The 26,816-nt window shown below is 39.8% G+C and overlaps 1 protein-coding gene across 1 annotated transcript in view; it reads left to right on the top strand.

The window, feature by feature from the left end:
• Abca12 (ATP binding cassette subfamily A member 12) overlaps positions 1–26,816 on the top strand; it is a 173,220-nt gene that overhangs the window by 7,320 nt on the left and 139,084 nt on the right. The window contains exon 2 of the mRNA NM_001427691.1: positions 5,431–5,524. Coding sequence (NP_001414620.1) covers positions 5,431–5,524 — 94 coding nt within the window. The remainder of the gene's footprint in view (positions 1–5,430; positions 5,525–26,816) is intronic.

Raw genomic sequence — 26,816 nt, 5'->3', positions numbered from 1 at the left:
TTATATATATATATTTGCACATATATAAAATGTATATATAAATGTGTATATACACACACACACACATACACACACACACACACACACACACACACACACACACATACATACATACATGTGAAAAGTCATCAGATTCTTAGGCTCCTTTCAAGCTTGGCCATTCTTGGCACTGAGTCCTTTAAAGCTAAAGGACTGACTGTTCAGGATCAGATGCTGTATGTGTCTCTCAGCTCTCTCATCTTCAGTCTGAAATCACCTTTCTGTCTTCCGTTGACATCCATGATCCTAGTTCTCATGAACTCTCAGGAGGAGCTGCTTTGTGGCAGTGGTCATTCGTTTCCTCAGTTTTACAGCAATCCATTATCTTGGGCAAAAAACCCAAAAAAGTGGATCTCTCTTCTCTCTTATTGCATTTTATCAGTAGTGCATGAAGTCAACTTCATCCTTGCAGGAAAATATGCACATGCATTCTAGTCTTTACTGAGCATTCTATAGAGTTGTCTGCTTTCTTATGCATTTGTTTATATCTATAGACTCAGTGTGACCCTTAAATATTTGGTTATTATATTGAATTTTAATGTTTAAATTTGGCCATAGGATCAAATCTGGTTTGTATTCTCATGGGTTGGTACTTGTGTCCTCCGTATGTTTTCATCATTTGACCATCTCTGAACTATGAAATTCCTTCTATCTGCCTATGTTTATCTATTGACTGATTGATTGATTGATTGTTGAATAGATCTCTCTTTATCTTCCACATGATTTTCTAACTATGTCTAGGCCTGGAAATAGTGATAGTCCACCAGCAAGGGTCACTGGTAGCTCTTGGATGTCCAGTTGAAGAAGACAAGATTTCTTGAACAAATTAGCATTTTCAGGGTTGAGATAATGATATAAAACAAGGTGGAAACAACTTTGTAATCATAAAGGCAGGAAATAAGTAACATGTATTTATATTTATTATTTGTACTGCTATTTTTTTAAGGACAGCATCTCATTATGTAGCCCTGGTTAGCCTGCAATTTGCTAAACAAACCAGGCTGGCCTTGAACTCACTATCTCTGTCTCTCTAGTGTTGGCATTAACTAATATGCCATTATGACCTTTCAAAATACATTTTGGAAATGGGGAATGTCTTAGCTTGATATTCTGTTACTGTGAAAGTCAAAAATCAGCCTTAGGAAGGAAAGGGTTTATTTTAGCTTACAAGTTACAGTTCACAATTAGGTGACAAGGGAATTGCTCAGGGTAGGAGAATGAAGCAGAAATCATGGAGGAATGAGGTTTGTTCCCAGTCTCATTTGCCTAGGAATGGTGCTGCCCACGGTGGAGTGGGTCCTCCTACATCAGATTTCAGCCAGGAAATGTCCCCACAGACGTGTCTATAGATCTCAGTTCTTCAGTTGAGATTCCCTCTTCTCAGGTGTGCCAAGTTGACAAACCAGGCTGGCCATCCTAACTTTATCCCCATGTTCTTCAGCCCACTGGGCTGTGATGTTGCTCATTGACCCACGATCCTCTATAGTTCTGGGTCCTCTTCGACTGTTTAGAAATCCACACCTCTTACTTGGCCACCGTGACATCTTCAAACCTAGTGGATGGATGGACTTTACCCAAAGGTTTTTTTAAAAATAAATTGTTCAGGAATGAAATGAGAGAGAAATAACAGAACAGGGCATTTCAGATAAAAATCAACCTCAAATGATTTGAAGAACACAAATACCATCTCCTGTCAAGGACTTCGTAACTTAGTGTGCATACTTCTTTAAAGGTCAGAGCACAGGGTGATGAGATACAAATGAGTTACAGGAGTAGCCTGAGACAATTAAAATATCAAGAAGAAATGCAGAACCTTTCAGGAATAGCTTTTCTCGGAGTGTTACTTAACACCTGTGGCTCTAAGTATAAAATCAATACATCTGCCTTTTGCCAAACAAACAGAAGTCATGGCTCACTGAGCGTTGGAGCCTTAACTCTGTTTTTGCTTTCTGGCCACTTATGATGATACTTAGCACAGAACTGAAAGCAGCCCTGCGTTATGGAAACTGAAACTTTATTTCTTGCTCTTGTGATTAATTTGTCAACTCCAACATTCCCTAGACCACAGTATAGAGGACTTTTGTGTTTATCATCCCTCGGAGATGAAGTATACAGGGGAGTCCTCAAACCTTCTGTGAACTAAAATTCCAGGGAAAGCCTGGGAGAATAGATATGCTTATGGGTTTCGTGATAGTTTTTGGTTTTTTCTTTGTTCGCTTGCTTGTTTTTGGCTTTAACAGGGCCCACATTGCCTTACATTTCTCTGACTTAGACTGTGATTTTTATCTGGATTTAAAATAGATCTAAAATTAATTTCAAAATGTGCCAAAGCACCCTCATGAAAGCAATCATCCGATTAGATCAATCAAAAAGACAACTTTAAGAAATGCCATAGTGTGTTCTTCATTTGAAGGTGGATGTCTGGAATAGCTTAACTCAGTTTCTTATTCTCCTGAGGCTACCAGAGGAAACAAATAGATACTTCTAAAAGCAACTAATGGATTCCACACCTTCTATTCCAAAAGAATTTTCTTTTTAAAGAATAGCAATGGTCTCCCATAGCAAATGGTTAAATCCACCTTCATTCATGTTTTTTTTTTTTAAATTCAATTCCCTATAGTGCACATTTCAAATGAGTCATACAAAGTATAATAGGTATTCCGTATCCGGAATGTTTGAAAAACAGACTCCACTTGTCAACTCTTCAAAGACTAGGCAAGGATAACAATATTGTTTATAATTCATTGGCAGTAATATTTATTTTTTTAGAATCTGTGTTCTGCGACGATTTCTTTTTTAATCCTCAAAATAGCACAATAATTATATTAAAAAGTCCTGCCCTGAATGTTCTGAGATTCACACACCCTTGCTCACAACCTGTTTACACATTGTATATGATGTTAGACACGTTCTGCTAGCACTTGATAAGCAGACGACATAAAGGAGCTGCATCAGATAAGGACTCATTTGCATCTTTGATGTCTTTGTTGTGTTCGGCGGCCTGGCCTAGTCTGTGGCTCTCTCTTCTAACAGTGGTCTTTTACAATTCATAAAACAAAAGGAAATTGAATAAATAAAATTGTAAACTAAGTCAGCTGTATCAGAATTGTTACTGAAGTGTTAAAGGGGAATTTATGATCTGATAAGAGGTGGGTTTTAAAAATTATAGCATTAAGTAAGAAGCTTAGCGGGTACTCCTTAGTGCCATCATTCAAATGTGATTTTTAAATATCCATGAGTTCCGATGCTGACACAGTCAGAGGCCTACATGCGTGATTTTTGGAAATTTTAATTTAAGGTACAGAAAAATAAAAATGCAATGTGTCCCCATATGTAAGCTTTCAAATACCCTAACTTTTATCCATCAGATGATTCAATGAGACTTTCCAGCAAAGATGTTGTCAGACTTGATAAACAGTTCTTCTGCACATCTAGCTCCTGTCTGTGCAAAGGACCATCGATACCACCCACCTAGCAGCCTTAGACATGTAGACCCTCAGGACTCCCTTCAAATCTCCCAAGCCCCGGTCTGAATGTTTGAGAGGTTCCCCAGGTGACTTGGAGCACACATCACTGTGGGAGAAGTGTCACATTATATCGAGCGGTTCCACCTGTCTGGGTACGTCTTAGCTTCTGTCAAACCGAGCCATGTCAGATGTCTGAGAGCTAAAAAAATGTCTTCGATCTTAGAAAAACTTGTACTTAGATCCAAAGTCTACCTACACCTGTGTTGGTGGAATAGTGGCGAGCAGAGCTGCCTTCCAAAGTCTCCCCACCAGCGAGGAGAATCACGATCTTAGATCCTTGGCAGAGACCTGAGTGGAGTCTGCCAGCTGGGACTTACTGAGGGATCAAGAGCTGATTGGCTTTGGAAGGTTTTGAAACGCTGACGAGCCACAGGGAGAAAATTTGAGACGTGCTATGCTAAGCGGGTGGGGAATGATAAAAGTCCGACTTATAAGCAGAGCAGAAGGGTTCATATTTAACCATAGTGAATGCAAACAAAGTCTGTGCCCCATCTTGTGTCTACGCACCACAGTTCACGGGTTTGTGAAGATGTAGTTTCCACTGTTATGGGGCCAGTATCCTAGGCCTGAAAAATATTAGGCAGATAGTGAATTAAAGTTTTTTTTTTTTCAGTCCTGAGGATTGAACCCAACCCTTGCACGATTTAGATGAGTCTTCTTTTTATTTCTTTATTTTGAGACAAAATCTCACTTAATTGCCCAGGATCAAGTTGAACTCACTCAGTGGCCCAGACAGGATTTGAACATTTATTCCTTCAGCCTTAGCCTGCCGGGAAGCTGGGATTACAGACCTGTGCCATCAGGCCCAAATGTAACTTCTAAAATGTTTACCATTACTGTTATTATTATCATTGTTGTGTGTGTGTGTGTGTGTGTGTGTGTGTGTGTGTGTGTGCGCGTGTGTATGATGTATGTGAGGAGTGGGTGTATCACAGCATGTATGTGGAGGTCAGAAGACAACTTTGTGGAATCAGTTCTCTCCTTGCACTGTTACGTGTGTTTGGGGATGGACTCAGGTCCTTAACCTTACCTGACAAGCATCTTTACCCACTGAGGTTCATCTGTCTCCCTGGCCCTGGCTGTATCTACATTGGAAGGGAAAGCAGCCACTACTGTGCCTAAAAGTGAAATTCCCATAGGCGTTTCAGGGCAGTGTACATTCCTTGGGAGCCTACTTTACACCAGGTACTGAGGATTAAGAAATGAATACAACACTGTCCTTAGCATAAATGAGTTGTTGGCTTTTTTTTCTTCTGGGATCCAGGCAACCATAGCAATAAGTTAGGCTCGACAATGGAAGCACACAGGATGCTACACTGGGGCGGTAAAGAGCTACAGTTCACTGTCTGACTCAACTAGTCACTGCTTTGTTCAACCACATTTATTGGGCGGTTCCTTAAGGCCACACGCTAGTCTTTGTGACTGAGTATAGAATGCTGACAATGGAAACTGTACTATGTTTCCAGGTTGAAATAATCCTGTATTTCATATGCCCTACTTGGGACACTGAGCCTTACCCATCAGACAAGTGGAAAATACTAAAGTATTTTTTCTGGAAGTTACTGATCTGATTGGAGGTTTAAGATAATCACTCTTGGGATGGTCATAATTGGTAACCAGAGAGGGAACGCCAGATGGACATTTGAAGACTTGATTTGAAATAGTCATTCTTATGAATTTGTCTGCATTTATAAAATTCTTTCATTTGTTTCCTGTTCATAAACATGTAGTCAAATATCTAGCCTCTGTAGGAATATAATAATTTGATTTTTTAAATTTAGAAGTGGTATGGGTTTTTTTGAGTATACATATTTTTCTTTAATTTACTGTCAGCATTATAACACTTTCTATTGTTACTTTGCAGCTTTGGACACTTGTTTTGATCTTATGGCCAGTGATTATTTTCATAATTCTGGCTATTACCCGGACAAAATTTCCACCAGCAGCAAAGCCAACTTGTAAGTAAATGACTGGTTTTCTGATGTTAGTATTCTACTGAAAACTTTCTTAGTGCCATGTTACTGCTCCACTCTAAACTTAACTTTTTAAAATAGCATTTTCTCTTGGCTACTGCCTAAACAGTTTGTGTGTTTTTTCCCTCCTAGTTCTCCAAATCGACAGATTTCATTTGAAAGAAGGTTGTTTCCCAATTAGGGCTGTTTCACATCTATGAAGTCATTGCCCGGTTATAAAGTGGGCAGACTGCCTAACTCACTCCATTATTTTCTTTTGGATCTGATACAGAGATGTAGGAAGGACTTGGGAAGGCCTGAGTATCAGACGGAGAGCTTTGAGCCTCAGTCATTTGTCTGGTGCGGCTGTCAGTGTTTCGCTGTTGTTAATTTCTCTTGGGGAATGGTTTTCTTAGTTTAGGACTAAGCAACTAGTCAGGTGTTTCAAAGCAGCAGCCTCCTAAGAAGATCCATAGAAAGCAACCTTACAAAACCAGCATCAAATGATTATGACAATACACAATTGTATTGTGCCAGAGTACAATGTTGAATTATTTTTTGAGGAGTAATAGTAACACACTACTGACTTTTGAATACAGTGATTTTCAGTCACCTGCTCTCCAGAAATAGGATGAAAACCACATGGAGTGTACTTTAATTAGGCATGGTAGAATAATCCAGAAAATATCAATTCAGTTAGTGTGAAGCATTTAAACTGTTGGTGTTAGAATAAGCAGTTCCTTACACCTGAATAGCACCTTTTTCCCCCTGAAGAACTTTCCAATAAGTCATTATATAATGTTGTCAAAGAGAATTTAATAAGTTGTTATTAAAACAGCATACTTTCATTTTCTGCATTGTAAGTGCATTAGTTCTTTGTAACAAATTTATTGTGTATTTAATGGCTTGCATATAACTATGTATGCCATACATAATATACACATGTTAAATGTATATGTAATGCAATCACATATAATATAATGTATTTGTATACATATGAATAATAGAATGTATATTATTTGACAGACTTTAGCAATAGTACATTCAACTTATTAAGCAGGACAATAGGACTCAAGATATTCTACTTTAAGATGCTGTGAGTTGATTCACTGATAGTGTCTGGAGTTTACTAGAGCCCTTCAACACATTTTCTCCAATTTCTTACTTTTAAGGATTTCCACTCCCCCCTTTCAGTTACCTAATATTGTGTTGTGAAACTTTCAGGAGAGAAATGTAAAGGTTTAGGAGTGAATGGTCTTAAACTAACTGATAGGAGTTAGAGACTCATTCAGGAAATGATGCACAGGTCTCAGCATCCCACTGAGTGGGCAAGAATCAAGAAAGAGTGAACAGTGCCTCCTGGTCTAACCTGGAGGGTTCTGAAAGAAACATAGTATCAGAGATGAGATGAGAAACTATTGTAATATGCAGCTCTTACAACTGTAGCAATAAATTTTGTCCGAAGGTAGAGGAAAAAAAATTATAGGACAGTTCAAACACCGAATGTGTGTTTGCTAGCCTCATAGAACAAACTGGGTAATGTTCCTTTGGTTTCTATTTTGTAGAATAGTTTCAAGAGTATTGGTGGGGGTTGGGGATTTAGCTCAGTGGCAGAGCGCTTGCCTAGGAAGCACAAGGCCCTGGGTTCGGTCCCCAGCTCCGGAAAAAAAAAATCCTCAAGAGTATTGGTATTAGGTCTTCTTTGAAGGTCTGATAGAATTCTGCACTAAACCAAACTGGTTCTGGGCTTATTTTTGTTGGGAGACTTTTAATGACTGCTTCTACTTCTTTAAGGGTTATGGAACTATTTAGATAGTTTATCTGATCCTGATTTAACTTTGGAACCTGGTATCTTGTCTAGATAATTGTCCATTTCATCCAGATTTTCCAGTTTTGTTGAGTATAGGTTTTTGTAGTAGGATCAGATGATTTTTCGAATTTCTTCAGTTTCTGTTGTTATGTCTCCCTTTTCATTTCTAATTTTGTTCATTTGGATACTGTCTCTGTGCCCTCTGATTAGTCTGCCTAAGGGTTTATCTATCTTGTTGATTTTCTTAAAGAACCAGCTCCTGGTTTTGTTGTTTCTTTGCATAATTTCTTTTGTTTCTACTTGGTTGATTTCAGCCCTGAGTTTGATTTCCTCCCATCTACTTCTCTTTGATGTATTTGCTTCTTTTTTTGCTTTTTTTTGGATTTTTTTTTTTTTTTGTTTCTTTTCGGAGCTGGGGACCGAACCCAGGACCTTGCGCTTGCTAGGCAAGCGCTCTACCACTGAGCTAAATCCCCAACCGCTTCTTTTTGTTCTAGAGCTTTTAGGTGTGCTGTCAAGCTGTTGGTATATGCTCTTTCCTGTTTCTTTTTGGAGGCATTCAGGGGTATGAGTTTTCCTCTTAGCACTGCTTTCATTGTGTCCCATAAGTTTAGTTATGTTGTGCCTTAATTTTTATTAAATTCTAAAAAGCCTTTAATTTCTTTATTTCTTCCTTGACCAAGTTATCATTGAGTAGAGCATTTTTCAACTTCCATGTATATGTGAGATTTCTGTTGTTTTTGTTGTTATTGAAGACCAGCCTTAGTCTGTGGTGATCTGATAAGATGCATGGGGTTATTTCAATCTTCTTGTATCTGTTGAGACTTGTTTATGACCAATTATATGGTAAGTTTTGGAGAAGGTACCATGAAGTGCTGAGAAGGTATATTCTTTTGGTTTTAGGATGGAAATGTTCTATAGTATCTATTAAATCTATTTGGTTCATATCTTCTCTTAGTTTCACTGTCACATAATAATCAAAACACCAAATACACAAAACAAAGACTATTAAAAGCAATAAGGGAAAAACGTCAAATAACATATAAAGGCAAACCTATCAGAATTACACCAGACTCCTCAACAGACTATGAAAGCCAGAAGATGCTAGGCAGATGTCATACAACCCCTAAGATAACACAAATGTCAGTCCAGGCTACTATACCCAGCAAAACTCTCAATTACCATCGATGGAGAGACCAAGATATTCTATGACAAAACCAAATTTGCACAGTATCTCCACAAAAATCCAGCCATACAAAGGATAGTAGATGGAAAATTTCAACACAAGGAGGGAAACTATACCCTAGAAAAAGCAAGAAGGTAATCTTTCAATAAACCCAAAGGAATATACCCACACAAACATAATTCCACCTCTAACAAGAAAAAACAGGAAGCAACAATCACTTTTCCTTAGTATCTTAACATCAATGGACTCAATTCCCCAACAAAAAGAAATAGACTAACAGACTGGATACGTAAACAGGACCCAGTATTTTGCTGCATACAGGAAATGCATCTCAGTGACAAAAACAGACACTACCTCAGAGTAAAAGACTGGAAAACAACTTTCCAAGCAAATGGTCCCAAGAAACAAGCTGGAGTAGCCATTCTAATGTTGAATAAAATTGATTTTCTACCAAAAGTTATCAAAAAAGATAAGGAAGGACACTTCATATTCATCAAAGGAAAAATCTACCAAGATGAACTATCAATTCTGAACTCTATGCTCCAAATGCAAGGACATCCACATTCATAAAAGAAACTTTACTAAAGCTCAAACTTTACTAAAGTTTTACACATTGCACCTCACACAATAATAATAATAGTGGGAGACTTCAACATCCCACTCTCATCAATGGACCAATCATGGAAATAGAAACTAAACAGAGACACAGTTTCCTGCCTCTTAGACAGCATACACCTTGTCAAAAAAAAAAGTAGCTGATTGGTTTGCTATCAGGACCAGGAAGGAACCTGTTCATGTTATACATGAGACCCCCAGAGTCCAGGGGGATTTCTGTTTGCCAAAATTCAGTCATGTGGGCACAAGAGAAAGGTATTGGAAATTGGTTATTGGTGATTGTTCTTTGTTTTGGAGACTTGGAGCCTATATTAAATCTCTTAAATAACCTTTTCTAGATCTTCCTAAATAACACTCAAAGAAAAATATGTTCAGGATTTCAACTCAAAATTAATAGGCTATAAAACACAATTATACTATTGAAGGTAATGTTCTGGGGAGCATCTGAGACTAGTATAAAAGGAACAGCCCATTCAACCCCCATCCTCACTGATTGACAGTATAAAACATAACTCGTCAATGAAAGTTTGAGTTTAGGTATTTTTATGTTATTGTTTTAGTTGTCCTCAGTTTGGGTCTTACATTTGTTTATAATGTTAAGCAATCAAAGCTGACTAATAGCAAATAATAATAATAAATTGTTATTGATCTCATACTTTGGAGACAGGCCCTCAGGGGCATGATGACTGGATTATTCATTTCATAATTGAGAAAGCTAATCATACAGAAGCCTAAAACAAGTAAGATTTCACAGTAGTGAGTGATGATGCCTGACCTAGGTGGGTTGGCTCTAGACGGACATTAAGCTACTGAAAGTCTCTCTCTCTCTCTCTCTCTCTCTCTCTCTCTCTCTCTCTCTCGCTCGCTCGCTCTCTCGCTCTTTTCAAGATAGGGTTTCCCTGAGTAGCTCTGGCAGTCCTGGAATTCACTCTGTAGAGCAGGCTGGCCTCAAACTCACAGAGATCCATCTGCCCCTGCTTCCTAAGTGCTGGGGGGCTAAAGGCATGTGCTACCACCTCCCAGCTAATTATAATTCTTACATTTTAGTAGTTAGTGCTTGATTTTCATGTCACATCATGTATGTCAGTAAAAGAGGACTAAAGATCAAGGATTAAAAATATAAACACTTCTGTCACAAAATTAAGAAATATAAAGTCATTGAAATGGGCATCTCAGAGTCTCCCTTAATATTAATATTCAGTGTGGCATGTGCTGACTCATAGTGTATCACTGTGGTTGTAGTATCACAGAAATCACAGGATCACAGATCCTGTTTTAAAAAGGTAAAACCCTTTCTGGGCTACACTACTGGTTGGGCAATTGCATAATAAAAATGAGGCATTAGACTACACCCTTTGCTGAAACTTGGTCATGATGAGTATGACATTTGCAATTCCACAGCCACATTCTGCTCTCAGAATAGCTTGGCAGACCTGCCTGTAGGACTCTGTAAACCACTCAGGAAAAGATAATAAGTGACTCTCAAAAGACTCTAGTATTTTTGATGGCTGGGCACCTGAAGAAATCTGGACTTCTTCTTGCCATCGTCTGCCTCCTTCTCTGACTCTTTCGTGTTGCAACAAACATCTCCTGCATATTACAAATCTCTGGGAAAGGAAACCTCCCAAGCCTGGCAGGCAGGCCCTGATGCTTCATTCCAACAGAAAGGGGTCATAGCACTAACTTTGAAGTTGATCCAAACTCTTGCAATCTCCACATGAGGAAACTTGTCAAGAGATAAACTTCAAAGTGCGAATGCCACAATTAAGGGTAAATGAACTTCTCCAGCACACACTCAGACTAAGCTGAGCTATAGTGTATCATGTAGTTTTCTTATTTTCTTATAAATATACCCAAAATGTCCAGGGCAGCTGACTGCTATGGGGCTGTTTGTTAAGACCAATAGAATCCGGTCTTACTGAGACCAGAGATACCAAAGAATGCAGTTCTGACTAACTAGCCATCATGCATTCTTGTGTGTGGTTTTAATAAGTATTTTCAAGTAATTGGAAATATTGCTAAAAGCATGGTGAAAAATATATTATACAAATATTATCACATATGGAATTAAATCCCAAATATATTAAAGCTAACATTTCCTCGTATACCTTCTTCCTTAGAGCAAATTCATATTCCACAGGTTAGAATTGATAGGAGCTGGTGCTAGCAGGGATTAATTGAACTATACTAGTCTACGCTATCATAAAGTTATACTAAATTCTGTACATCCAGATGTGACTTCACAGTTTGGGTGAATGCAGGCTCCGCTAGCCTTTCTGGCATGTGTTTTGACCACCAAAGCATACCTTTCGTATTTACAGACAGGTGAAAAGAACAGAAAACGTTTACTAGATACTGCTATGCAGTAGACACTACACTGAGTCCTGTGCTCATTCGATCTCAGTTAACTCATCACCTCTTTGAGCTATTTTGAAAGTTAAAAATTCAGAAGCATGCAAATGTTAAGAACTCACCGATGCCCACACGTACAAGCCTGGATTTTACCTAGTTTCCACCTACACATCACACATTTATCCAGCTGGTAGGTGCCAACCATCAAGAACCTGAGGTTTGCTTTAGTCTTTGATTTCTTCTGCCCACCATCTATCAGTATGTCCATAGATTGACAAATGACTTCAATTGGTTTTTCTACCTATCAGCAAGTCTTGGGAGCAATGGAGCGGTTGGGTGGGGGAGCACCCTCTTAGAGGCACGGGAGACTGGGGAGTGGGGGACCACACTTGAAATGTAAATAAATAAAATAGCCAAAAGAAGACATTATTGCTCAATGGCAGGTCAGTGGGGTCTATGCAGGTTGCCTTAGCCTGACTCCTGAATTGTTAGGAAGAGGCTGGTGAGTCAGTTTATGCTGAAAGAGTCTATGAGGCATCTCTCAGGTGAGAGTTAAGAAAGTCAGGGAGATGAGACATTTTTTTTTCCTGTTGAAATTGCCAGGGGTGTTTTCACAGAAGGGAAGGTAGAGGGATGTGTGCAGGAGTCCAAGGTGTATCTACTCTAGCAGTCACAGGAGTCAGAGGAGCTGATGAGGGACTCAGAACTCATAATTTGCTTACTGTCTTGATTGAGTTTAAATATATTGACTGAACTTGGCTGTGAACTCTTGTGTGTTTTTTCTGTTGGGGGGTCAGGTCTAGGGAAAATGAGAAGGAAGGTTGAAATTCTTGGTCACTTGGTCATTTGTTGTTCGCAGGATGGAAGGATTTTGTTCTGGGAAGATCATGACTCAGCATTATTCGTCACTTGTTGAGTATTGATTGCCCCACCCAGTTTCTCCATTCGCATCCATTCCGGCACCTCTAGTCAATCTCTTGGTTTAGAAACATTTGAGTCATCTTGGACTTCTCTCTTTTATCACCTCCCATGACCAATAGCTCTCAGTCAGAATCTCTTATGAAATGTATCCTCGAGTTACCCGTACATTTCCATCCTTCCTCTTTCCCTCTGACATCAAAACCACATCATCTCATGCTTGGATTGATTCCATAGCTGAAAGGGGTGGGATCAAATCCTATTTCTATCTTTTGCCGCATATCCTAAAATACTCTGTATTCAAGACAGGATTTTCTCAACTTTACCTGCTTATCATTCTTAGACTTAAGGAGAAGATATCTCAATGGCCTCATTCTATGTTCCTTCTTATTGGCTTGTATCTTTTACATCCTCAAGGCCTATTATGACATAAATTCATATCTTCACCTCTAAGCCTTCTGATTACTTAAATTCTAATCACTACACCTGTCATTGACGTGTATAGTTTCATTTGCATGACTGGTGACAACTTTAACTTACTTATCACACAGAGGGTGCATTGACAGCAGGGACCACCTTATAACATCACAGTAATGTCAGATACAGCTCAGTTCTAGATGTGTTGGGGGTTGGTCTGGTGCTGCTATGTATTCAAATGCTAAATACTGGTCCCCAAGATCTGGCTGTTCCTGATGAACAGATCTTCAAATATACCAACTGATACTATGTAAATTTTGCTTTCCAATTTAAAACTATTGGCTAAGATAAATTGGTTACAACCAATTAATGAGGAAAAAAGAATTCTTTCCTCAAGGAAAAAGAATTCCAGGGCTTCAGTCACTGGGCTGAGAGGTGGGCCGCAGGTAGGAGAGAGAAAGGAGGAGAGAGGAAAGGAGGAAGAAGACAGAGAGAACAGGAGATCCTGTTAGACGTGATGAACCAGAAGCATGTGCCCAAGTGATAGGCAACCCCTAGGAAGTACTGCTGGAGCAGAAGTCACCCCAGGATGAGGTTCAGTCAGCAAGCATTTGGGAAGCGCTGCTGAAAATGAACAGTCCAGCGAATGGAAATACAGATTAGGGGGCAATCCCCAGTAATTGGGCTAAAGCTAAATAAATAAATCATAGCTTGAGTATCATTTGTTTGGAAGCTAACTGGAATATTAGTAATTTAACTCTTTTACATTTGGCGCCCAGTGTGATGAGCAAATGGGAATCCAACAAGTCAAAGATGGTCCAAGTTAGGAGATGGTTATTGGAGACTGGATCGTAAATTCATTCTCAAGTAAGGAGTAAGGGTAAAAACACTCTTGTGTGGATACGTGGTGCGTAAGTGGCCAACACCTTGTTTGGCTTTGATTCTTAGTTCCCAGATATGAGTGAATGTGACTGTGCTATCAGAAAAAGGGGAGGGATGGGCATGGAGGAAAGCATGTAATTATATGCCTTAATTTTAAAAAATTAAAATGAGAGGAGTAATGAAGAAAAAATACCAAAATATCAATGATGCTTACATTGAAAATGGAAGTCCCATTACCCATCTCAAAGTAGGTCTGCCTTGACATTCCCATCACAAATATTTAGAAATTCTAAATTCATAGGAGACATTGGCTTTTTTTTTTCTTTTTTTCGGAGCTGGGGACCGAACCCAGGGCCTTGCGCTTGCTAGGCAAGCACTCTACCACTGAGCTAAATCCCCAACCCCGGCATTGGCATTTTTTATGTAGGAGAAGTTAACACCTGTAAGTTGCTTAAGAAATTTCAGAAAAATTCACAAATAGCCTCTAAATCCCATACCCAGTCTCTCATTCTTAAAACAACAGTTAATGGTCATTTTGAAAGCAGTACTGACACTTTCCATGAAAACATGAAGAGGAACTCCGGGAGACACATAGAGACAAAGATGGAGAGGACACTGGACTCTGCTTCTCTTGGCATTCTTCTCAGAGCTGTTTATAGTAAGCAAGAAGAGGCTATTGCAGGCTTAGCTCTGCTTAGCCAGCCAGCTGCAGCGCTTGCTGTCAGGTGCCCATTTCCCTAGCTCCAGCTTGAGTCTCTCACAGTGCAGATGGGCACACCCTGATGCCAGACAATGTGGGGAAGAGATTTCTCAGCTCATGTTCTCTTGAGTTAAGAACACAGAGTTACATCAGACTACCAGAAATGCCTTTAAAGTACAGGAGGTTGGTTCATCTAGTAGAGACTCAGGATACCGAATAGCTGTTGATTCCATCAATGGGCTTGTCTTAATTTTACTCTCTTTCCATTCCACATCACCCCCACTTTGAGAGCGTTGCCTGACAAACTTCCTTGTTGCTCCACTCAAGTTTGGTATGGACCTCCTGTAACTCTCACACAGGAAACATGAGTGTCTGCATCTATAGGTGAGAGTAACCGAGTAATTATTTTAAGTGCTCTTAGAAGAATAGTCACATCATTTCCTGAAGTTGCCAATCGCAGTTGCTCTCTCTACTCAAAGTTAAGATCCAGAGTTAAAGATAGAAATCTACCTAATTCTCTTTCACTTACTGGGGAGCGGACAGCCCAGCTTGGCTCATGGGTGAGGGATCTGTGATGCAGTTGGCTGACCACATCTTCCCAAGTGACTGTTCATTAAAATTTGCTTCTAAGCATCACTCAGGAAACCTGGCCTACCAGACTTTAGTCATCCGTGATACTCTTGCTGTTTAAGTTTTTCGTTGTTTCTGATTAGGTCACATCATGTCTTATGTCTTTGATAAATGAACCCGTGTATTTTTAGAGTGAAATAGCCCATGTGGAAGAAATGCCATAGCACACACTATTCTCTTTCTCTCTGGTCAGTTGGAATTCCATTGTGGATTAATATGAGAATGCCCTATGACATTTTCACATTTTGACATTTTGTTTTGGTTACACACTTACATAATTATAATCGGGATGGAATTGCTATTATCGTGAGAGGCAATGTGGAGGTTGAAATCATGGATTCAGTTGAGATTGCCTGTTTAAACATATTTTGGAGAAGTCTATCAGATGCAGTGAGTGGTTCCTGGTATTGTATAATGATGTATAGTTTATGGAGTTACTGTGTAAATAAACCAGTTAACAACTCCTAAATACTTAAGTGCTTGATCCTGAAGAACAGCAGCTTTAGTTATGGTTATTATTATTATTTTAGTAATATTATATATAGAAACAAACATCAGCTACTGAACACTGGTCATTATTGAGAGAAGAATAATTGCTGATTGAAATTTCTCAACATATACTCATGCCGTCATATATTTAAAGGCCGCTTGATAGGTATCTTGAGCACTTACAGCATCATGTCTCGATGCATGTAGTAAGTACATTAGACATGCTAAGCATATTAGCTATGCTCATCTCATTGGTTAGGTAGGTCCAGGAACAAAGGAACCAAACAAAATTCAACTGATGACTTTACCTACGACCTGGAGTAGGCTGTGGCAGGACAGAGGCAAATCAAATTCACACATTTGGCAAAAAGCTAGGATTCAAGGTCAATTATATTTTAATTCAATTATTTTAGAAATTTATGCAAGAACACAATATTGACAGAAACATCAGCATTTAATGTCAAATCAGAGTCACTGTTACCAATTTCTTGTTTGCTGATACTGTGGCCCCCATATGGTTACACCCCCATGTGGAGCACCCAGGAAAACTTTGTGGTAGGTGTGTCTCAGCAGGATACTTGAAGGGCTGTGGGAGTCTGTGAGGTCAAGACTAAGTGTCTTTACATTCCTTAGGGATACCAACTGCTGTGGGTGGGTCACGGGGTAGGGATTCCGAGTCTATTGTCTAAGGAAGGTGCTTATTAAAAGTGTAGGTGATGGAGCTACAATTATTCATCTTTTTTTAAGGGAGTGGATTTTTTTTAAACTGAATTTATTTTATTTTATACCACGTGTGTATTTTTCTTTCCAAGCCTATTGATAAATTAAATAATTACATTTGTATTATAAAATACAGAAGTCCTGCATTACTCTAAAGGGAAGCACTGTTATCACTTCCCTCTACAGTTTCTGACAAGGCACACAGCACACACATGCATACATTCTCTCACACATGCATACACGCACTCTCATACATTCATATACTCATACTCTGACACATGCATACATACATACTCACACATGCATATACATACACTCTCACACATGCATACACACACAGCCATCTTCAGACCACTAGGCTCAGATGTCCTGTTACATCAGGAGGGGACATGGCCCAGAAGTGTAAACACAGGTGGCCCAGTTGGAAATGGAGTTCTAGTTTGGAAACTCCTTTGAACATCACTTTATTGGAAATGTTAGAGGTCTGCAATGTCTGTAGCCTTCTCTTTCACAGTTATTTCCCCAGTGTTTCACACCCCTTTCTTCTATCCTTTACTTTCCGTGCTTTTATAATTCAGAGAATTATTCTTTATAACCAGAAGCTTTCCATACAAGGCCGGTCATGGTTTCGAGCTTCAAGCTATCCAAATGTAATTGATACAGTTTAAGATAGATGTGAGTAAAGGACTACACTAACTAAAGGGAAAGAAAGGCGGGGGTCTTAAAGAGTACTGTCAGGCCAGTGACAAATGACTTAATAGTCACAATATCTTGAGTAGGTGTTCCTCCAGAAGGACTTTTGTAGATGACTTACATGTTCAGAGGAACATAGTTTCACATGACAAAGCACCTCACACAGTGACAGATAATGCTGTGTTGCTCATGAAGAACAATGAGAAATGTCAACATCTTCCCGCTATTTTGAAATGGCTGACGTGTATGGAAATAGTGTGGCGATGCCCCTGTGTCTTGTGAATAGGAGCCATCTAATCGCAAGTTGCTTATGACATAATTTAAGAGTGAAGGGACACACACCACCTCCATCATAGCTTGAAAGTAAGAAAGTTAAATATAACTGTATTTGGTATAGCCCCGTGCACATGATACTCACTCAAACGTTTACTCATTGATTAATAGGACTGTGAACTGGAGCACTAAGTATCAGTACTTCAGTACTGATCACATAGTGTTAACAGCAAAGTCTACTGGAAGTTAAAAGTAATACAACATTGCTTAGAGTTAGGATAAAATGAAATTATATTTGGAAGGGAAAGGATAAATAGGCAACAAGAAAAGTTAAAAATTTTGGAGCCAGGATTCCAGAAGTAACTGGCTAATGAATGAAAGACTGATCCGACCAGAGTATAGTGTCTTGCTGGAAAGGAGAGAGTTTATGTGGCCAATAAACTAAAGGAAACTATAAATGAATTTTTTCCTGCCCAAATCATTTATCGTTATATCTATATAAATGTTCCTATCATTAACCATGTGGACTATTCTATAATCGCCTCCCCTTCCACCCCCAAAATTCATGGTAGCAGGAGTGAACTTGCCCACTGGTTCTCATGGATTAAAAATTAGGGAGTGACTTTGCTGTGGGTGTGGCTCAGAATTTCTCATAATCTTGCATCAAGATTTTGGCGAGGGCTGCTCTGATCGTAAGATTTAACTGGGACTGGATCTTTTTCTGAGGCAGACTGCTCCCATGACTGACATGCTGTTATTAGCTGTTGGTGGGTGGCCTTGGTTTCTCTCTGACAGAATCCTCTCTATGGGTTGCTCAAGTGTTCTCATAATTGGCAGCTGGATTTCCCCAGAGCTCGAAACCCAGGAGATAACCAGATAGAAACTTGATGTTTTCTCTTACTTAAAAACTGTGTTTTTGCATATGAGAATGTGTCTGCATGTATGTATGTGCACCATGTGTATGCTTGGTACCCTCAGAGGACAAAGGAGGGGGTCAGATACCCCAGGACAGGAGCTACAGATGCTTATAAGCTGCATGTGTAGATGGCAGGAATCAATCCTGGGTCTCCTACAAGAACAGCAATTGCTCTTAACATTGAGCCATCTCTTTCTCCAGCTTCAGAAACTTGGATGTTTATGACTTAGATTTACAAGCCCCATTTCTGCCACATTCCCTAATACCAGAGACAAGTGGCCAACCTTCATCCAAGGGCAAGGGAACAAGACTCTGGTCTTTAAGAAAAAGTTCCGTGTTGGGGATTTAGCTCAGTGGTAGAGCGCTTGCCTAGGAAGCACAAGGCCCTGGGTTCGGTCCCCAGCTCCGAAAAAAAAAAAAAAAGAACAAAAAAAAAAAAAAAGAAAAGAAAAAGTTCCAAGCATCCTAAGGACAGACTTTGCAAACACACTTATCAGGTTCGATGGTGTAGTAAGAAGACACACAAGTCTTCTGTGCTTGAGAAATACGACTTGCCATGGCAGAACCTTTATCTGATTGCCTGATGTATAGCACAGTGCCTACTACACACTGAGGGCTTCATTACATAAGTTTTGAACTATAATTATTTTATAGACGGAGATATTTAGTTTTTAGAGATGTTACCGACAGACCTCACCAAGTGTGGAAGCCAAGATTCATTTCAGTTTTCCTGTGAACATTTGCTTTCCCCTCACTATGTGATCTGTCAGACAGAATCACTCTCCGCTATTCGATATGCTCACCTTGCTGTTGGGACAGCTAACAGAACCACTCTCTGGAATATTGCCTGCTACTCCGTGGTCACCTGCCAAATATTTAGTGAACAAATGGATGAATTTGGTGCAAGAATAACTGAGGCTAGTGATGTAAAGAAGTCTGCTCAAATTTACTCACAAGTCGAGGTGAAGCAAAGACATACAGCTGAGCCTGCTTCTTTCTTATGTATGGGACCATTCTTCCACATTCACTGAAAGGACATCATGTTCCAAGGTCAGAAGTTACATTCTAAAGATACAAATGACAAGAAACTCCTGTATTTGGAGTTTTATGATGACTTCGAGGAAGGACTTTATGGCAAATGATCTTGTATCATAACAATATTATTTTAGACACAGTTGATACTACTACTACTACTACTACTACTACTACTACTAAACAGTCGTCATGATGATGATGATGATGATGATGATGATGATGATGATGATGATGATGATGAGATAGGGTCTTATTATGTAGCATCAGCTGGATAGTTTGCTATCCAGACCAGGCTGGCCTTGAACTAACAGAAATCTACCTACCTCTGTTTCCTGAGTGCTGTACTAAAGGTATGCATCACTGTGTCTGGTTAGACACAGTCTTATTAAGAGTAGAAGGTTTTGTGTGTGTGTGTGTGTGTGTGTGTGTGTGTGTGTATGTGCATGCGCACACACACGCATGTGTGCATGCATGCACGAGCACATGTGTAGGAGTCCAACAAGTGTAAGCAGCTGGAATTCCTCTGGAAGAGTCATTGGCATTGACATTTAACCCACAAAGGGAACCAGATGAACGAGGGGACCAGATGCTATCCTTTGCTCTCATATACCTCTCTCTGCAACTCTAACATGAATTATTATAAAAAAATTATCCTAAAATTGAACCTAACTACTTTGCAAACTTTCCTCGCGGTCAGTGAATCCTGTTTGCTTTAAAATGATGTCTCTAGGATTTATTTTTAATTAGAGTTCAAAAACTGAGCAGGTAGAAAGTCCATGATTTTGTAACCTGGATTATATTCCTTCCAACGGCAGACCAAAAGCTGGTTTAATGTCATCATTTTGTTGGTATATATTTAGTTTTATGTGGAAGTCTTGCCTTACACATGTAATCCAGAGGGGAAGCAATAGGAGCAAGTGCAGTGCACAGGCACTCTGTTTGCCATTATTATCAACGCCATGTTAGCACAGGTAATGTAACCAAGCATCCTGAACAAGCAGTGATCAAATTTCTGAAATGGGTATTAAACTTTAGCTCAACAAAAGCCCAAAGCAAATGAGCAAGAATGGGATTAGACTCATTTGAAGCACCAAGAAGGATGTTTAAAGCCTTAGAGCCATGACTGCAATAATACATGTTTTATTACATAGATTTCCATATATGTTAATGTGGATTCTGTAAGCATTCAATTACTCTTTATTTGTATGTGTGTGTGTGTGTGTGTGTGTGTGTGTGTGTGTGTGTGTGTGTACCCTATGTATGTACCAGCAACTGTGGAGGCCAGAAGAAGGTATTAGATCCCCCAGAATATGAGAATTTGATGCGGGTGTTGGAGTCTGAACTGGGGTCCTCTGGAAGAGCAGCAAGTACTTCTCATTGTATCAAGTATCATTGACTCTAACAGCAGGAACAAAGAATCAAATATCCACTGAGACTTAAAACAACAGTGAGAACTTGCAGGGTCAAGAAGTTAGGCAAAGCTTAGTATTCCGAAGAAGACTTGAGGAACAGCTATAGTTAGGTTCTCGTGGAGACAAATAAGGTTTCTCAAGGCAGGAAAGGAGAGGAACCCAAATCATGAGGGTGAGGATGTAGAGTGAGTAGAGTTATTTCTTAGGGTTGATTTCTTCACTCTTTTCCCACCCATCCCTACAGCTATAACAATCTGAATATACGTGGGATTTGTTTCATCCATATTCCTCTGCTTTCTCCTTAACAAGGTCTATGCTGAGGGGTCTTTCTTACCACAATACATCACCAGTGTTTGTTAGTACGTCACAGACCAATCATGCAGCCTGGTTCCATTAGATACCAGCAAGAAACACATTTGTCTCTGTAAGATATGACCAAGTGATCGGTCCCTACTAGAGTGAAAATATTATGATACATTTATCTAAGGACATGGCAATAAGAACTGGCGTTCAGTGCATATTAATCAGATCTGATGAGAAGACTGGATTAGGATAAGGGGCGGTCAGAGTGAAAACATAATCAAGCATTTATCCAAATTATAAAAATCAGTGGGCACTCTCACTAATACAAATTGGGAGATAAAAATGTGAAAAATGGGTAAGATCTGGAGATCCTGGGGAGAGAGAGCTGTACTAGGATATGAGGGAGATTGGGTGTCGAGGACAAGAGGATCAGAAGGAATGGGAGCATTCTCTTGGGGTTTGACCCAAAAGTGTGAGAAAACAAAACAAATAATTGTAGCAATGTTCTTGGGTAGTATTGTCTCTCAGTTCTTGTAACAATCCTGAGGGATTCATTCTTATGGTTTCCTTTGTACTGAGAAAGGATTCTTAAAGTAGAAAGTATAGGGTACTTGTCAAACCCATGAGTGCTTGATCACAGCACTCAAATTGACAAGATCAGTATTTGTGTCCTTGCAAAATCATTTGACTTTGGAGAGAACCAGCTACCTCCTTTAAGCAGGGGTAGTTAAATAAGGGATTACAACCAATGAAATAGTATCTAATATGGTAATTCATGCTATATGGAAAAAGGAGGCCTACAATTGATCTGTGCATATAGTAAGCACTCAATAAATGATAGCATGAGTAGGTGACTTGTCCTAGGTTTGACAGGTAGTTAAGTAGCAACCTTCTGCTTTGGGTCCCGCTCCGTTGATGTATTCATTATGTATGGCATGATGCCACAGTAGGACAATGTCACAGGCATAGGGACTTGGGATGATTAATTGTTTGCTACCAACAGGCTCTTCCCCTATTTTAAAACTTATTTATTTTTGCAAATCATGCTCTAAAAGGATCACTGATCTGGTGTTCAAAGAAATGAAAAAAAAAAGAAATAGTTTTTTACTTATAAGCTCACCAGTATGCATTATCCTAAGATTTTAGGAAAGACACAAATTGTTCTTTGATTTCTATACTCATATACCAGATAATATAAGTGCAACTGTGCCAAGAATTCTGAATAAGAACTCTCTTAATTCTAAATTAGTATTGCTAGAAGGAGTAAACCTGAATCACAGCTGAGATGAATCCATCTGAGATCCGGGCGTTAATCTGCTTCGGTTATTTCTGTCTTATGTTGCAGGCTCCACATTTGAAAGTGGAGATTTGAAGTTCCAAAGCCTTCTCTTAGTGCTCCGACCACAGTTCAATACTTTTCTTTTGAACGTTTCTCAGGCTTTCCTATTCTTGTAGAATATTTGGACAGATAAAGGGATGGACAGACATCCATTTTTGTGAACTTTGTGGAATGCTGAAGTTTAAGAACAAATTCCGGCTTCTCTTTCACCACAAAGCGGTTGACAGGCGTGGTGCTGGACTCCCTCCTTCAGCAACATTATCATGGATGGAAGATCACTGAGATCAGACAGTCTGTTCTCCACAAAAATGGGTGTCTCCATCCTCATTTTCCTTTCCTTAATAAAGTCAATATCGCCCCTTCCCATTTATTAAAATCGTGATTTGAACTGATGACAAATACCTCTATGGCAAGCCTCTGACAGCTTCATTTCCAATCCTCCAGTCAACCTATAAAGAATGAATCAAATCCCACTTCTAGCTCTTGTGACCTAATGGCTTTCCATTAGGTCAGACTAACTCCTCTGCAATTCCTAAGGAAAAATCATTACGGATATATGGGCTTGTTACAAATGTTCAATACATTTAATGATAAACCCTTTATCTTCCTTTACCCTAAGCTGGCCACTGGATGATGCCAGGGAGAACTCCACAACCCACTGAATCATCCTGAACAAAAAATGACACCCTGGCCTTCCCTCACCCCTCCATTTTTCAGTCACCAGATCTGCCAGTTTATCCTTCCAAATGTCCATTTCTGCTGCCACTGTTCACATCTTTATCCTGTCCATCGGTCATAGTATAGTGCCGTTTTGTCTGGTTTCCATGCCTCCATTTAGGCTTCTATTGACCTTTTATACTAATGATAATTATGTTCCTATACTCAAATACTGCTTGCCTGCTTACTTGCCTGCCGAATCAACATGGCTGTCAGGTGCTATCACAGACCACTTTAGACCTCCATGAATGGACCAACTTTTTTTGAGAATTCCCTCCCTGTCATAGCTGCATATGTCACATCGGTCACCCAAATAAAGGAAGTGCTGCCCTGCTGCTATAAATGGGATCTAGAATATTCAGTTGTGTGCAGCGCAGTGGCCTATTTTGCAAGGATAATGAAATGACCAGGTGAGCCAATTGCTTTTCATCTGAATTCAAGTTACTGCATTACCATGGGGCTCCATTCTACTTCAGGCTCCTCCAGGCTTTTCTTACAGTCATGCCTCTGCATATATTATCTTCCCCTGCCTTGTCACTTGCTCAGCTGTCTGCAACGTGCCCTTCAAATCTCACAGCAGGCACTGTTTTCGCTAACACCCGCCTCCAGCCCACCCTATTCTGTGATACCAAATGGTATCGAGCCCAGATTTCATGCTTTATGTACCATGGGTACAATTCTACCATTGCGTGCGCGCGCACACAGACACACAGACACACAGACACACAGACACACAGACACACAGACACACACACACACACACACACACACCACACACTATATCAATGGCAATATTTACATACATCCTTGAACCTTTATCTTCCTGAACTCCATGGCATTGCACAACCTACTCTGCTTGTAAGTGTGGACTCATCTGTGATCCACGTGGATACTGAAGCTCTGTGTATGTAGTAAACCATGAAAGCAAGCATTCAACAGGGCTCTGTAGCCTATTTCGTACATCCCAAGTCAATCCGCCCATTCATGATCGATCATTAGATTCTTCTCTCTAGACAGTATAACAATTAGCTGCTAATTCCAGAAAGGTGAACTGTGTGGGTCTCACCCCTCATCCAGTCTTGCTTGCAGTTGTATATTTACAGTGAAAACAAGCTTCAGTTTGCCACACTGTGAAAACATTCATTAACCAGCATGCACAAAGGCAATCACATGATGCTCTTCTAGAAGTTGAATGAGGGACCAGATCCTATGCCTTGTAGGTGTTCAAACAAGGTCACTGATGGTAAAGTGCAGCAGAGACCTGTACAGTAGCCTCCAGTCCACATAGCGCCTCAGCTCTGGGAATTTCCTCATACTACACATGTTCTAGAGTATCCTAGAGTCCTGGGCTTGCTGGTTCTTAAGACCTTGTCTATGCAGTGGTAGCCTTTACAGCATTAACATGTCTGTCACCTTATCTCACTGAGAAAAACTTAGGTTTCACCGCTCTGTTTCTGAACACCATTTAGGGCTGACTGACGTCCAGGTCGGAGAAACATTTCCTTGCAAAGTACCACCCTAGTTCACTTTCTGTTAGACTAGTTAACTATCCCTGCATGTCTGTCTTTCTGATTTGGGAGCTTCAACTGTTCCCTGTGGGTTGTAAGCTCTAATTAACTAGAAAGTTCACTGAGAGTGGCTAGGCTGTAGATTTAAATTAACTAATGCACCTGGCCCACTGCACCTGATGCATTATAAAATAAGTCAGCGGTGTTTTAGATCCTCTAGCCGGGCATGATGGGTGCTCGCCGGCTCCCTCCTAAAGATGAACCATTGAAAATGTGGCTGATTACAGAGGAGCATGACCAGGATGTTGGATGAGCTGAACAAAGACTTTTCTCCTCTGGCTTAAATCTATTTAGTATTTCCCATTCTTCTTTCTCTCCCAGGGATCTCTCTGTTAGGACCACTCTCTCATGGTTCTGCCTTCCATCTTCCAACACCATGTGCTGCCTTTTATGCTTTCCGAAACTCCCACATGCTCATCCTATCACTTGCATTTGGGGTCTGGCAATTACTTGCCATCCCTAGTTCTTATAAGTTTAATGTCCTTGTGGACATAGACAAAGAGTATTCTTGTTTTTCCAGGGTTCTTTTCCCTTCCCCTCTCTGCCTACTAGCTTGGTCATAGTTACTTATAAATATAATGATCTAAAATGTCTACTGTGAATGCATGACTATCCAAGTTACTAATGGGAGAATTTTACCCCTATGTGTATAAAGCTAAAATGAAGAAGATAGGAAATTACATACACAAGCAAATCAATTTAGGCAGGACTTGCAGAGGTGAGTACAATTATTAAAGAAATTGTTTCAAGAATTAACAGTTTTTAGCCCAAAGACTAGCTACTGTATATAACCACTGTCAGTCTTTCACATACAACATCCCATTTGATCTCTAAAATATTACTATGGGAAGATGTTATTGCCTTTTGCCCCTGTAGATAAAAAAGCACTCACAAGCAGCTGGGCAAGGTCATTCAATGATAAGGCTTACATTCCAGGTCTGGGATAACACCATACATGAGTCCATTATAACCCATTGCCAAAAGCACTTTCAAATCCTTATCCGGTTCACTTAATTTCAATTTGTCTTTAAAGCAGTGACTGTCCAGTCCACACAAGGCATGGGAAACACATTATAATTGAGATCTGAACTTTATAGCTCAGGCTTCGTTAGATGGGCACTTAGCATCAAGCCACCCGTTCATTTGTTCTTTTGGCCACCACGCTGTAACTGACTGAGTTTTTTCTCCAATCGTATTATGACAGCTCTATACATGGCACGATAGACATAAAAAGCCTTCTGAGAACGGCAAATCGACCTTCACAGGGAGCTGTAACTCTCCATAGGTTCTTGGGCTGGAATGGGCATATCAATCTTTATGCAGCTGGATATTAATCAAGATGAGAGGCTCCCAGTAACGCACCCTCTTCTGACCACTAAGGTTTCTATGTGCCCCTGAGAGCTAGAACATTTCAGTCTATAGCATCACGGGCTATCTGAAAGCTGTATTTGACCTTAAGCCATTTTTGTTTGTAAAGAATTGTAGGAAAACAATTCTAGATGTTTTCTTTAATTTGTATCACATGACACCCAAGTGCCGTGGCTTGGGTTGACATTCAGTAAGTAAAGGGTCATTGTGCTTATGGCTTCTGATATAAGGAAGTTTGGTCCATGTGTGAAAATTGTCATCTGGAATGCAGATTGAAAATGTGCTTTGTACAAAAGGGTAGAAATTTCATAATGACAAATAAGACAATCACAAAGGGCAACCACAGCAAACCAAGTTTCCATTTGCTGTAGGTACTTAAGGAAAATATGCCTAAAAATTAGGCATCATATACACTTGGTATGTGTGGTGGTTTGAAAGAGAATGCCGCCCCCCAGGCTCACATGTTTGAATATTTGGTCCCCAGTTGATGGAACTGTTTGGGAAGGATTAGTGTGTGTGGCCTTGTCTGAATCGGTGTGTCATTGGGCTGGACTTTTTAAAAAGCCACACCATCCCTACGTGGTTCTTCTCTGCTTTGTGGTTGTCGTTTCAACATATGACTCTCAGTCACTGTTACCACCATGCCTGCTCGCGTGCTTACCACCAGGAAAATTATCAACTCTAACCCTCTAGAACTGGGAACTCCCCCTCGCCCCAAATTAAATGCTTTCTTTTATAAATCGCCATGGCAACGGAAAGCAATTAATTCAGTATGTCATAGCCCAAGCTTTGTCACTGGGCTGAATATTCATAATAAAGACATTTGTTATTTCTTTTTTTCTATTTATTCTATTTTTTTATCTTTATTAACTTGAGTATTTCTTATTTACATTTTGACTGTTATTCCCCTTCCCAGTTTTTGGGCCAACATCCCCCTAACTCCTCTTCCTCCCCT

The sequence above is a fragment of the Rattus norvegicus genome, chromosome 9 (genome assembly GCF_036323735.1).
Source record: "Rattus norvegicus strain BN/NHsdMcwi chromosome 9, GRCr8, whole genome shotgun sequence".
Lineage (NCBI taxonomy): Eukaryota > Metazoa > Chordata > Mammalia > Rodentia > Muridae > Rattus > Rattus norvegicus.
Note: the sequence above shows the minus strand (reverse complement) of the source record. Positions and strands in the feature narration are given on the sequence as shown.